Source organism: Rhinoraja longicauda, chromosome 26 (assembly GCF_053455715.1).
Source record: "Rhinoraja longicauda isolate Sanriku21f chromosome 26, sRhiLon1.1, whole genome shotgun sequence".
NCBI lineage: Eukaryota > Metazoa > Chordata > Chondrichthyes > Rajiformes > Arhynchobatidae > Rhinoraja > Rhinoraja longicauda.
Genome location: NC_135978.1, coordinates 31117393 through 31132741, shown reverse-complemented (window position 1 = coordinate 31132741; position 15349 = coordinate 31117393). Strand labels below are relative to the sequence as shown.

The window sequence follows — 15349 nt, the reverse complement described above, 5'->3', positions numbered from 1 at the left end:
TTCTAAGTTGTACCTTTGGGTCGAGACGTCACCCATTCCTTCTCTCCCTAGATACTGCCTGTCCCGCTGAGTTACTCCAGCATTTTGTGTCTACCTTCAATTTAAACCAGCATCTGCAGTTTTTTTCCTAGGTATTTTCCCCATGCCTGTTCTCATCTTCCTACACTTTCGTGACTCTTATCTGCCTGTGATACACTTTAGTTTAGTTTATTATTGTCATGTGTACCACGGTACAGTGAAAAGCTTTTTTGTTGCGTGCTATCCAGTCTATGCAAAAACTATACATGAATACTCTACAGCACTGTGGTGCAGTGGTAGAGTTGCTGTCTTACCGTGCCAGAGACCCGGATTCGATCCAGACCACGGGTGTTGTCTGTATGATGTTTGTAAGTTTTCCCCGTGATCTGTGTGGACTTTCTCCAGGTGCCCCGGTTTCCTTCGACACTCCAAACACGTAACTGTTTATAGGTTAATTGGCTTTGGTAAATTGTCCCTGGTGTGTAGGATATGTAGTGTGCGGGGATCACTGGTCGGCACGGACTTGATGGGCTGAAGGGTCTGTTTCCACACTGTATCTCTAAACCAAACGAAAAAATTACAATCAAGCCATCCACAGTGTACATTTAATTTTATTAATTTAATATCGTTAAAAACATTAGCGACGCAGTGGTGCTGGTTTGCGACGGGCACGGTGATGGACGCCCCACACATCTCTGTCCTCCACACAGCTGGCCAGCTCCTCTCTTGTCTCTACGTCTGCGTCTTCCATTAACGTCTTCAGCATGGTCTTGTTTGGTGGTCCCGGGTTCCGTCTCCCATGGGTGGGTTCCCACAGCACAACCTTGTTTGCTGGTGTTTCTGGGTGGCGGTGGCAATGACCAGCGAGCCTCATCCTTCTCCACCTGATCTTCTCGGACTGATTAAAGGGGATGGTATTTAGTGTGAGGTAAAGCCCACTGGAGTCCGATAGTCTGAGGCTCTCCAATAAGGTAGATGGTAGTTCTGGACCGATCTCTGGTTGTGGTAGGATGATTCAGTTGCCTGATAACGGCTGGGAAGGAACTGTTCCTGAATCTGGAGGTGTGCGTTTCACACTCCTGTACCTCTTGCCCGATGAAAAAAGGGGAGAAGAGAGAGTGACCCCCCGGGGTGAGACCAGTCCATGATTATGCTGGCGGCTGCCGAGGCAGTGTGGAGTGTAGATTGGGTGAAAGAAAACATTGCCAGTTTTCTATTGCGTTTAATGTTGTTCCGAGCGTCCGAAAGACAGGCTGACTGGAACATGTAACCGGGTTCAAAGATGCGAAGCCAGACTTCTGCTTAGCCTCTGCTCATTCTGACAAGGTCCTGGGATTCATTTGACACCCTTGCTGCTGGTTGCAAGCGGCTTGTGATCATGGTAGCCAGGCTGCGAGTTATAATTAGCCCAGGACAGGAAGCATACTGCAGTTCAGGTGCACCTCTTTTACGCACCATTGGACTGGGCCTGGGACATCAGCCTCAGAATATCTGATGACAGTGTGTCACACCAAAGCCTGACCTCGTCTCCTGACATTGATGTTAAACAGCTTCTGGCAGGTGACTTTGGTTAACGAGCAGCAGTGGGAATTCTGTCTGGAATATTTTGCAACGTTCTCCAGGCCAATTATAATAGTGCAGTTGTTTTGACAAAGGAATGGGGCAGCACGGTGGCGCAGCGATAGAGTTGCTGCCTCACCGCGCCAGAGACCCGGGTTCCATCCTGACGACGGGCGCTGTCTGTACAGAGTTTGTGCGTTCTCCCTGTGACCGCGTGGGTTTTTCCCGGGTGCTCCGGTTTCCTCCCACACTCCAAAAACATACAGGTTTGTAGGTTAAATAGCTTTGGTAAAATTGTAAATTGACCCGCGTGTGTAGGATTGTGCTAGTGTACGGGATGATTACTGGCCGGCGTGGACTCTGTGGGCCGAAGGGCCTGATTCAGCACTGTATAAAGTCTAGAGTCTAAAATAATCTGGTTTTCCCAAGGTTTGCTTCACACCTAATGCTTACTATTTTCAAACCTCTTTAACAGAAATGATTTAACCACCCAAAGTTATTGACTTCAAAATCAACAGTCAAGTCAAGAGTATTTAATTGTCAATAAACACAAACTGCTGGAGTATCTCATGCGGGACAGGCAACATCTCTGGAGAGAAGGAATGGGTGGCGTTTTGGGTCGAGACTAGGGTTGCCAACTGTCCTGTATTAGCCGGGACATCCCGTATTTTGGGCTAAATTGGTTCGCCCCGTCCGGGACCGCCCTTGTCCCATATAAGGCCCGGGCACTGTAGGCCGGGCGCCGCCTAACTGAGGTTGCATAGCAACCCGCCTCCCGGCCAGGGCAGCCTCCATTGGTGGAGCGGGAGCACGTGGCCGCTGGCTAGGTGAGGTTACGTGGGACGCGGTGCGGTGGCGTCACCTTGTCCCTTATTTGTGAGTGAGGAAGTTGGCAACCCTAATCGAGACCCTTCTTCAGACTTGACCCGAAATATCGCCCATTCCTTCTCTCCAGAGATGCTGCCTGTCCCGCAGAGTTACTCCAGCTTTTTGTACCTATCTTCGGTTTAAACCAGCATCTGCAGTTGCTTCTTACAAATTTAATTGTCATATGTAAAGATTACAGAACAATGAATTTTTTACTTGTAGCACAAACGGTCTATAAACACAATACTAGATGACATTGAAAAAAATAATTAAAAAATCAATAACCCCAACACTAGTGCAAAAAAGCCCAAAATCCGTAGTGCAGATAAGAAAATCCACAGTTCATTGTTTAGTTAGTGTTTGTAGGGTGATACATGGTGGCAACAAGCTTTCCTGAATCTGGAGGTCACTGTTTCCAGACTCCTATACCTTCTTCCTGATGGGAGGAGTGATAGGAGCAGAATCAGGCCATTCAGTCCATCAAGTCTACTCCGCCATTCAATAATGGCTAAGCTGTCTTCCTCTCTCAACCCCATTCTCCTGCCTTCTCCCCATAACCCCTGATAACCATACTAATCAAGACTCATAAGTGATAGGAGAGCAATTAGGCCATTCGGCCCATCAAGTCCATTCCAACATTCAATCATGGCTGATCTATCTCTCTCTCCTAACCTCATTCTCCTGCCATCTCCCCATAACCCCTGACACCTGTATTAATCAAGAATCCAAGAATCAAGAAGCCAGAAAAATACCCATTGACTTGACCTCCACAACCTTCTGGGGCAAAGAATTCAACAGATTCACCACCTTCTGACTGAAGAAATTCCTCCTCATCTCCTTCCTAAAGGAACGTCCTTTAATTCTGGGGCTATGACCTCTGGAGCTAGACTCTCCCACTAGTAGAAACACACTCTCCACATCCACTCTATCCAAGCCTTTCACTTACACAGTGGGCCGAAGGGCCTGTTTCCGCGCTGTAAGTTTAAACTAAACACCTTTCCCATAGCATGGTGGCCAGAAACAAATACGTAATAGAGATGTACAAAGGTGACTGGGGGAGGGAGGGAGGGAGTTGGGGTTGGGGTTGGGGTTGGGGTTGGGGTTGGGGTTGGGGTTGGAGTTGGGGTTGGGGTTGGGGTTGGGGTTGGAGTTGGGGTTGGGGTTGGGGTTGGGGTTGGGGTTGGAGTTGGGGTTGGGGTTGGGGTTGGGGTTGGAGTTGGGGTTGGGGTTGGGGTTGGGGTTGGGGTTGGGGTTGGGGTTGGGGTTGGGGTGCAACAGTACAGTGGCTTGTCACTTGGTTCAGTACCTGCCAGTGTCTGAGTATCACGGCTCCTGCAACCAGCAGTTGTTCTGCCACAGAACTAGTTAAAGTGTTTGCATTAACAGTGGGGCTCGCTCGGACCAGCGCGTAAATGTCTTGAATCTTTCAGCTCTGGTTTTCTACACCTCTTTGTTATGTGGACCGGCTGTGAAGGTAAAGCAATAACTTTTTGTGTGGGCTCTGGAACACGAATGAGCCCTGCCCCCCCCCCCCCCCCCCCCAGCCCCTCTCAACTGCTGCCTACTCGACTCTGGGACACGAATGAGCCCTGCCCCCCCCCAGCCCCTCTCAACTGCTGCCGACTCAAATTCCAAAGGGAAAACTTCTCTTTTCTCCCCCCTCTTTCAGTTTATACTCCTCCTGCTTTTGTGAATGCAACCATTCAGTGCGAGGAACAATTAAAGCCACAAGGACGCTAGAAAGTACAGGGAGGATCAAGCAAATTCTAAGCAGAAAGATCAGAGACCCCTGAACCAAACTAACTCAGTAATGAATGTCCCGAGCACACCCAAGCGAAAGCCTACTTTTCACGAATGCTCCACTTTGCCTTAATTATCCGTTTAAGCGCCCCGTCGTCTGATCCACAACAAGCATTGCCACGAGGTAGCCACTGGCCACGCTATAAGACTCATGAGGCTTATTATGTTTTAAATCACTTGCTTTGACATGTGATCTTGCACACATGCACTGCTAAAGTGATAATGGGGTTAAAGATGTGTTACCACTGAGTAATGCGTGGCAGAAATAGACTAGTCTCACGTCTGTAATCTCCTACTTAGAGTATTTACAAACCCGGTTGACCTTGAGGTCCTTTGCTTCGAGCATATTATGGCTACGCGATCCCTAATTGAAAAGAGCAATAAAGCTAAACCTCGGCCTTTGGAGACATTTGATGAAATGGCCACCTGTGCTGTTCAGCTAGTTTGCCTCGAGACTGCTGACTTTCTGGTCTAATGGTTGTTTTGAGAGGGTTGATGGAACATGGCGTCTTTGGCTCTTTGGCCCAACCCGTCCTTGCCGACCAAGATGCCCCATCAATGCAACCCTCCTGTGCCTGTGTTTGGCTCATATCCCTCTCAACTCTACCCATGAACCTGCCCGTGTCTTTTAAATGTCGTTATTACCTCTGCCACAGAACGCAGTGGAGGCCACTTCACTGGAAGTTTCCAAGAGAGAGTTAGATATAGTCTGAAGAAGGGTCTCGACCCGAAACGTCACCCATTCCTTCTCTCCATAGATGCTGCCTGTTCCGCTGAGTTACTCCCGCATTTTGTGTCTACGTTAGATATAGCTGTTAGTGCTAATGGAATCAAGGGATATGGGGAGAAAGCAGGAACGGGGTACTGATTTTGTATGATCAGCCATTATCATATTGAATGGCGGTGCTGGCTCAAAGGGCCGACTGGCCTATTCCAGCATCTATTTTTCATGTTTTTTCTATGTTTCTAAGTTACCTGCCTTAACTACCTCCTTTGGCAGCTCATTCTTTATACCAACCACCCTCTGAGTGAAACAGCTGTCCCTCAGGTTCCCAGTAAATCTTTCCCCTCTCATATTGTCCAGTTCTTGATTCCCCTAACCTGGGTCAAAGACTCTTTGCTCTTAGTTTAGTTTGGAGATACAGTACAGGAACAGGCCCTTTGGCCCACTGAGTCCATGCCGAGCAGCATTCACCCCGTATACAAGCACTATCCTACACACTAGGGAGAATTTACAATTTTACTGAAGCCAACTAACGTGCAAACTTGTATGTCTTTGGAGTGTGGGAGGAAACTGGAGCACCTGGAGAAAACCCACACGGTCACGATACGATAGAACTTCATTTATCCCAGGGGGGAAATTGGTCTGCCAATGGTCATAAAACACAAAATACATGAAACATGAAATTAAAGTGACGAGTGGAAAAGATTGGGGATGTGCAAAGGTTGGGGGGGGGGGAGGAAGGGGAGTCAGTCTCAGTCTACCCCACGACAGCAGGTGAGGGGTTGTACAGTTTGATAGCCACAGGGAAGAAGGATCTCCTGTGGCGTTCTGTGCTGCATCTTGGTGGGATCAGTCTGTTGCTGAAGGTGCTCCTCAGGTTGACCAGTGTGTCATGGAGGGGGTGAGCTGTATTGTCCAGGATGCTCCGCAGTTTGAGGAGCGTCCTCCCCTCCAAGACCACTTCCCCATGAATCAACTCCGCCCCCAGGACTGAGCCAGCCTTCCTGATGAGCTTGTTGATCACAGTGAGAACATACAAACTCTGTACAGACAGCACCTGGAGTTAAGATCGAACCCGGGTCTCTAGCGTTGTAAGGCAGCAACTCTACTGCTGTGCCACCCTGTTCCAGTCATCCTATCTATTCTTACACATTTTATGCCTCAATAAGATCAACCCTCATCCTCCTACGCTCCAAGGAATAAAGTCCAAGCCTGCCCAACCTCTGCCCTTGAGTCCTGGCAACATCCCTGTAAATTTTCTCTGCACTCTGTCCAGGTTCCATTATTACTGAAAATATTTTTTTGACATCCCTGCTTTGATAATTAGACCTCATTATCTTCTGAACTCTGTGGTTAATTAATTTCCTTTGAGTAAACCCTGCAAAGTTATTGATTTAATCATTGCCAGAGCAGTGCAAACATTTATTGATAATAATGATAATAATTAAATTAAATGATTTTTCTGGGCAAATATGATTTTGCTTTGCTGTTTGCACTTTAATTCATTTTAGTTTGCCCACCTTGATTCTTCACTTCAACATTTATTTGCATCTCTTTGCATCAAAGTGCTGTTTCTCAGTCTGGCTATGTTTTGTGTCGAGCTGTGACTGATGCCGGATTTCAGATGCTGCTTTCTATCTTTTCCTTCCTTCGTTTCTTCATTGTTTCTTCTCCCCACTTCTGTTGGGCAGAGGATACAGCAGCCAGCAAAGCACACACCACCAGACTCGGGAACAGCCTCTTCCCTTGTGCTATCGAGTTTCTGAACGTTCTTTCCATAAGCTTGGGTACTGTCCGATTCACGATTGTGTTCAGTTCTGGGCACCACGTTAGAGGAAGGATGTTGTCAAACTGGAAAGGGTACAGAGAAGAATTACGAGGATGTTGCCAGAACTAGAGGGTGTGAGCTACAGGGAGAGGTTGAGCAGGCTGGGACTCTACTCCTTGGAGCGCAGGAGGATAAGGAGTGACCTTAGAGAGGTGTATAAAACCATGAGAGGAATCTCTAAACTAAACTAAAAAAAGTCATGTGTTTTCAGAAATGGGACAGATGTTTTATCCGTGATGCACCTTTATTGTTCCACAATATAACATTTAATTTTCTTGTTTGCACAGCTCCTTCATTCCAAAATTCATCAACCACCTTTTCAAGTGCAAGCCAATCAGTATGGTGGGAGCAGAGCAGGTAAGAGTTCATGGAAAACAATTTGCAAATGTTGGAAATCTGAAATAAAGGAGAGGAAAAGGGTGCTCAACTCAGAACTGGAAGATTGTATGCCCCAGCGCCCTGGTATCTTGAGAGTTCTTGCCTTAATACGATGAGTGTCAACTATTTTAGGTTGAACACAAAGTGCTGGAGTAACTGGGGTGGCACGGTGGCGCAGCAGTAGAGTTGCTGCCTTACAGTGCCAGCGCCTGTTGTCTGTACGGAGTTTGTACGTTCTCCCTGTGACCACATGGATTTTCTCCGGGTGCTCCCACACCCCAAAGATGTACGGGTTTGTAGGTTAATTGGCTTTGGTAAAGATTGTAAATTGTCCCCAGTGTGTAGGATAGTGCTAATGTACAGGGATCGCCGGTCGACGCGGACACGGTCGGCCGAAGGACATATTCCCGCACTGTTTTCCTGAACTATACTAAAGTAAACTCAGCAGGTCAGGCAGCATCTTCGGTCTGAAGAAGGGTCCCGACCAGAAACGTCACCCATCCTTTTTCTCCAGAGATGCTGCCTGAACCACTGAGTTATTCCAGCACTTTGTTTCTATCCTTGGTGTAAACCAGGATCTGTAGTTCTTTGTTTCTACACATTGGGGTGGTTATTTGAACTCAGAAACTTGCTTTGTCATTGCAAATGTTGGAAACTGGGACAAACCTGGGCCACACTTTATTTCAGATGATCTTTTGTAACGAGATAGGAGAGAAGACTTTAATTCCATGTCTTAGTCAGAGTCATGGAGTCATGCAGCACAGAAACAAGCCCTTCAGCCCAACTTGTCCATGCAAACCAAGATAAAATCTTGTTCTGGATCCAATTCTGGTTAATATAGAAACATAGAAAATAGATGCAGGAGGAGGCCATTTGGCCCTTCGAGGCAGCACCGCCATTCATTGTGATCACGGCTGATCATCCACAATCAATAACCCGTGCCTGCCTTCTCCCCATATCCCTCGATTCCACTAACCCCGAGAGCTCTATCTAACTCTCTTTTAAATTCATCCAGTGAATTGGACTCCACTGCCTTCTGTGGCAGAGAATTCCACAAATTCACAACTCTCTGGGTGAAAACGTTTTTTCTCACCTCAGTTTTAAATGGCCTCCCCTTTATTTTTAGACTGTGGCCCCTGGTTCTGGACTCCCCCAACATCGGGAACATTTTTCCTGCATCTAGCTTGTCCAGTCCATTTAGATGCAGGAAAAATGTTCCCAAGAGCACATTGGGTGAAGTACTTCTTCTTGTACCCATTCACAAAAGGAATGATATGGGCACAATGACACTGTTTCACTCATTGGCCAATGTTAATGAGGATAGGTTTTTAATAGACTAAAGTAGCCAAGAATACAGAGTGAGACCAAATGCAAATTGGAAGAATAACACCTCATATTTCGCTTGGGCAGCTTACAACCCAACGGCATGAATATTGATTTCTCTATCATCAATTAACCTTTGCTTCCCTCTCTCTCCGTCCCTCCCCCACCCTAGTTCTCCGACTCGTTTCACCTGATTAATTTTGCTGATTTTATGCCTCGTTGTCACCTTCCTCTCTGCCACCAATGAACCATTCTACGTTTCGTAGATCAGCGTCTGCTTTGATCTGTCGTTTTCACACCTTACCCTTCCATATCTCTGTGTCTCCCTTGCCCCTGAATCTCAGTCTGAAGAAGGGTCTCCACCCGAAACCTTCTCTCCAGAGATGCTGCCTGTCCCGCCAAGTTACTCCAGCAATTTGTGTCTACATATTATGTATTCTTGGCATGGGAATGCTTCATACTGGTACAACATTTCAGAGGATGACTAGCTGGATCATTCTTCATTCTTGTAGCAGGGAAGGTGTACAATGTATAAGAATAAATGGATGATTGTACAGAAAACCAGAATTAACAATGCTTTGTAAAAAATCAGCCTGTAATTATTCCTTCTGATGGATTTGAGATTGAGACAGAGAACAATTACACTATTGTTTCCTTTGCTCTGAGAAATACACCGATCAGCCAAAACATTATGACCACCTGCCTAATATGCTGTTGGTCCTCCGTGTGCAGCCCCATACGCAGCAGGGTGCGATGCACTGTGTATTGTGACACATTCCTCCCGTGACCACCATTGAAATTTTCTGTGACTTGTGCCATAGTAGACCTTCTGTCGGTTCGGACCAGACGGGATAGCCTTCTTGCCCTCGCGCATCGATGAGCCTGGGCGCCCAACACCCTGTCTGTCGCCGGTTTGTGGTTTGTCCCTCCTCGGACCACTGTCGGTAGGTACTCACCACTGCTGACCGGGAGCACCCCACAAGCCTTGCCATTTCAGAGATGCTCTGAACCAGTCGTCTGGCCATAACAATTTGGCCCTTGTCAAAGTCGCTCAGGTCTTTACTGCCCATTTCTCCTGCATCCAACACATCAACTTCAAGAACTGACTGTTCACTTGCTGCCTAATATATCGCACCCCTTGACAGGTGCCATTGTAACAAGATGATCAATGTTATTCGCTTCACCTGTCAGTGGTCATAATGTTTTGGCTGATCGGTGTATATAGGTCACGTAACTGGCTTTTTCTCTTGCAGCTGCACTTTGTAACTTGTACTAAGCGAAGATGCTGGAGTAACTCAGCGGGACGGGCAACATCTCTGGGTAGAAGGAATGGGTGATGTTTCAGGTCGAGACCCTTCTTCAGACCCTTTCCTCAGGCCCGAAACGTCACCCATTCCTTCTATCCAGAGATGCTGCCTGTCATAAGATCATATGATCATAAATGATAGCAGAATTAGGCCATTCGGCCCATAATGTTAATACCATTTCATGCACGGTAGCGCAACGGTACAGTTGCTGCTTTACAGCGAATGCAGCGCCGGAGACTCAGGTTCGATCCTGACTACGGGTGCTGCACGGTAAGGAGTTTGTACGTTCTCCCCGTGACCTGCGTGGGTTTTCTCCCACACTCCAAAGACGTACAGGTATGTAGGTTAATTGACTGGGTAAATGTTTGTTTTTTTAAAAGTGTCCCTAGTGTGTGTAGGATAGTGTTAATGTGCGGGGATCGCTGGGCGGCGCGGACTTGGTGGGCCGAAAAAGGCCTGTTTCCGCGCTGTATATGAAATATGAAAATATGAAATAATAATATAACATCTGATCAAAGATAGTCCGAGGGTCTCCAATGCGGTAGATAGTAGCTCAGGACCGCTCTTGAGTTGTGGTGGGATGGTTCGGTTGCCTGAAGACAGCTGGGAAGAAACTGTCTCTGAATCTGGAGGTGTGCGTTTTCACACTTCTGTACCTTTTGCCTGATGGGAGAGGGGAGAAGAGGGAGTGGCCAGGGTGCAACTCATCCTCGATGATGCTGCTGGCCCTGCCGAGGCAGCGTGAGGTATAAATGGAGTCACTGGAAGGGAGGTTGGTTTGTGTGATGGTCTGGGCTGCGTCCACAATTCTCTGCTATGACTTGCGGTCTTGGATGGGGAGAAGTGTAAACCATCTCAGTGAAGACTGTTGACAGCTAATTAATCATTTACGTGTGAGCTCCACAATGCCTTACGCAGCTCCACCATTTTCTAAATAGTGAATAGCTGCATAAGTCTCTGCGGATGTTTAGTTTAGTTTAGTTTAGTTGACAGGTGCAGCGTGGAAACAGGCCCTTCGGCCCACCGAGTCTGCACCGACCAGCGATCACCCGTATGCCTGAAGGTCTGAAGAAGGGTCTCCACCCGAAACGTCACCCATTGCTTCTCTACCGAGAAGCTGCCTGACCTGCTGAGTTACTCCAGCATTTTGTGTCTACCTTCAATTTAAACCAGCATCTACAGTTTTTTTCCTGCACCTGTACACCAGCCCAATCCTACATACTAGGGCCAATGTACCGAAGCCAATGAAGCTACAGACCAGAAATGACCCACGCAGTCACAGGGAGAATGTACAAGCTCTGTACAGACAGCACCCATAGTCAGGATCGAACAACGGGTCTCTGGCGCTGTAAGGCGGCAACTCTACTGCTGTGCCAACGTGCCGCCCTTGTGACTTGTTCAGAAACCCACGTGTGCTCATTTCCAATCTGCTTATAGCCAAGCTCTGTCTGACGGCTTGCATTATATTTTTACTTTTTCAGTCATAGTACATAGAACAGCACAGCACAGGAATAGGCCTTTTGGCCCACGTGTCAATGCTGGACTTGTTTGCTCCTGAACAACAGCCAAAACGGTACACGTTAGCGCGACAATTTTAGGCCCACCTTATTCACCGTCGTCCCTTTGGTGCTAATGGAAGAAGTTTCATTGAAATCGGTGTTATTTCTTTTAAGTTATTCACATTTTAAAGTTTAAATCTATCTCCTAGGGAGGGAGGGGAGGGAGGGGGGTGGAGGGAGGGAGGATGAGGGATTGAGGGGATGGAGTGGGGGGAGAGGGGAAGGGTGGGGAGTGGAATGGGGAGGGGAGGGAGGGAGGATAAGGGGGGGTTGAGGGGGGTGGAGTGGGGGGAGAGGGGAACGGTGGGGAGAGGGAGGGAGTAGGGAGGGAGGGGAGGGGGCAGGGGAGAGGGGGGAACGAGAGGGTGCTGCACCAATGCAGGGGAGGTTTGGGCCCAACGGGTCCACTTGGTCGAGTAATTTTATATAATTACACGAAAGACGAAGAAGAAGAAGAAGGTCCCTCCTCAACCTCCAGCGTGCTTGAGAAAACAATCCAAGGCTGTCTATTCTCTCCCTGTATCTATACCCCCTAATCCAAGCATCATTCATGTACACCATCTCTGATATGCACCCTTTCTAAAGCCTCCACATCTTTCCTGTAAATGGCTCGAGCAGAACTGCATGCAATACTCAAATGCAACCGAACCAAAGTCCTACAAAGGTGCGCCGTGATTTACCTGACTCTTACACTCGATGCCCTGACCAATGAAGACAAGCAAACCATATGCTTCCCATCCAGACTTTTGATTTATTAGTGCACTCCTCAAATAATCAATTTTACCTGATCAACATAAATGCATCAAGTGTATGAAGGAACTTAAACTGAAGATAGACACATAAAGCTGGAGTAACTCAGTGGGTCAGGCATAGGGTTGCCAACTATCTCACTCCCAAATACGGGACAAGGTGACGTCACCGCCCCATGTGACCTCACCCAGCCAGTGACCACGTGCAACCGCTACACAACCTCCGTTAGGCGAACACACTCGGCCCCCCTCCCCGAACACACTCCGTTAGCCTACACCGTCCCGCGGGCTGAAAACGGGATAAGGGCGGTCCCGTATGGGACAATCCAGTTTAGCCTAAAACATGGGATGCCCTGGCCAATACGGGACAGTTGGCAACCCTAGTCAGGCAGCATCTCTGGAGAAACGGAATAGGTGACGTTTCGGGTCGAGACCCTCCTTCAGACAATACATTTATGCATTTAGAAATATGTTGAAGCAAAATGCCTAAATATTTTTGGATTATTGGGTTGTATCACCGAATAGGCGTTTGTATAGAATCTGGATACAGCTGTTTAGTCCATTCTAGGTGGTATTGCATACTCTTTGGTGTCTCCATTTGCTTGTAACAGCAACATTCTTTGTATGGAGAGCATGGTTGAGGCGGAGGCTTTCAGAGGCTCAGCTGTTATCTCCAGCTTCAGCTGTTTAAGGATGGTTACTTGTGTTATTATGGTGGAGTATTCTTAGGACAGAGTTACAATCCTGTTGATTTAATTTCAAGAGCCACTGATACACATGCCTTCAATTATAAATTTGCACAATCATAGAAAACGGGTTACTGACTTGCTCAATAGATCAAAATGAGATGTTTTGTTTGGTTGGGTTTAGAGATACAGCGTTGAAAGTCTGTCACGAGCAGCGATCACACATACATCAGCTCTAGCATATACTCTAAGAACAATTTACAGAAGCCAATTAACCTACAAACCCGCACGTCTTTGGAGTGTGGGAGGAGACCGGGGCACCCGGAGAAAACCCACGCGGTCACGGGGGGAACGTACAAACTCCGTACAGACAGCACCCGTAGTCAGGATCAAACCCGGGTCTCGAATGCTGTAAGGCAGCAACTCTACCGCTGCACAACTGAGCTGCCCTAATGAGAGTTTAAAGTGAAAGTTTTATGTTTTTTTGTCCAAGATGTTAGTGAGGCCACACTTGGAGTACTGTGCTCAGTTTTGGTCACCTTTCTGTGGGAAGGATGTCAATAAGCTGGAAAAGGTACAGATAAGATTTACAAGGATGTTGCCAGGACTTGAGGGACTAAGTGTAGGGTGAGGTGGGACAGGCTAGGACCTTACTGATTGGAGCAGAGAAAGCTGAGGGGTGATCTTTTCGAGAAGTATAAGAATAGAATAATGATTGCACAGAGTCTTTTATCAGATCGTAAAGACGCACAGAGTCTCTTGCCCAGACCAGGGGAATTGAGAACCAGGGGACATAGCAATATGGTAAGGGGGGAAAGATTTATTGGTTTAGAGATACAGTGTGGAAACAGGCCCTTCGGCCCACCGGGTCTGCGCCGACCAGCGATCCCCGCACATTAACACTATCGTATACCCACTAGGGACAATTTTTATATTTATCAAGCCAATTAACCTACAAACCTGTACTTCCTTGGAGTGTGGGAGGAAACCGAAGATCTCGGAGAAAACCCACGCAGGTCACGGGGAGAACATGCAAACTCCGTGCAGACAGCACCCGTAGTCGGGATCGAACCCGAGTCTCCGGCGCTGCATTCGCTGTAAGGCAGCAACTCTACCACTGCGCCACCGTGACCGCCTGGTGTACTACCTTACCGATTTAATACAAACATGAAGTGCACCATTTCACACAAAGGGCGGTGAGTGTATAGAACGAGCTGCCGGGGGAGGTAGTTGAGACAGGGACTATTGCAACACTTATGAAACATTTAGACAGGTACATGGATAGGATAGGTTTAGAGCAGGTGGGGCTAGTGTAGATGGGACATATTGGTCGGCGTGGACAAGATGGGCCGAAGGGCCTGTTTCCACGCATTATGAGTCTGTGTGAAAAGCTTGTACCTGATGTTGAACGCTCCCAGGATTTCAAATGCTAACCTTTCACAAAGGCTGCAATATGAAAAAACTGGAAGAACGGCTGATTTGGCAAAAAGCTGCCCAAATAAATATCTCTGTCTAGATAATCAACCCTTCCCACCACCCCCAAAGACTAAAAACATCAAAGAGAATCTCTAACAAATTAAATAAAACTATCAATCATGGTAGGGTTAAAAGATATAAGGAGCGTTTCCCACAACCTGCTCCGAGCCAACCTTCAGCTTTGATCTCAAACCTGTTTCCTTGAGGTAATTTTTAGCAGACTGGTGCAGAACCAAAAGGTGAATACCTTGGCTGTAAGGCAAGCAAACAAAGTGACATGTTAACATTTGCCAGGTTCAATAAATGATTATGCTGCCGAGATTTTATCAGGATGAATTTATGAAGTACTAACTTGTATAGTGGTATACTTAAAAAATATAAATATCAAATCATAGGAACCACATAACCAAAGGGACTTAAATAATAATTCTGTAAGAAGGAACTGCAGATGCTGGTTTAAACCGAAGACAGACACAACAAGTTGGAGTAACTCAGTGGGACAGGCAGGAGAGAAAGAATGGGTGACGTTTTGGGTCAAGACTCTTCTTCAGACTAGTCTCGAAGGAATGGGTGACGTTTCGGGTGGAGACCCTTTTCAGACTCGACCCGAAATGTCACCCATCCCTTCTCTCCAGAGATGCTGCCTGTCCCGCTGAGATACTCCAGCATTTTGTGTCTAAGTAATAATTCTGTTGTGAGTTCTTCAACCTAACCTGCTTACCACAGCCCTATCTTATTTTGACTTCCCTGTAATCTTTGTACTTTCCCTACATGTTTGCTTTTCCTTTTTAATTGATTTTACGTCGTATGTTTGAAGTAAAATAATTTGCACAGCTTTGAGGAAATAGGTGGATTGCACCCAGGTAGTTTAGTTTAGTTTAGTTTAGTTTAGAGCATGAAAAATCATCCCTTATTTTCCTGTGCTCCAAGGGATAAAGTCCTCGCCTGCCCAACGTTTCCCTGTAGCCCAGGCTCTCGATTCCTGGCAACATCCTCGTAGATCTTCTCTCCACCCTTTTCAGCTTAACAACATCTTTCCTATAACAGGGTGACCACAACTGAACACAATACCCC

The 15349-nt window shown here is 47.1% G+C and overlaps 1 protein-coding gene across 2 annotated transcripts in view; it reads left to right on the top strand.

Annotated features, from left to right (window-relative positions):
• Positions 1-15349, top strand: part of vps53 (VPS53 subunit of GARP complex) — a 328676-nt gene that overhangs the window by 268993 nt on the left and 44334 nt on the right. For both annotated transcript variants that reach the window (XM_078422197.1, XM_078422198.1), the window contains exon 19: positions 7085-7154. In XM_078422197.1, coding sequence (XP_078278323.1) covers positions 7085-7154 — 70 coding nt within the window. The remainder of the gene's footprint in view (positions 1-7084; positions 7155-15349) is intronic.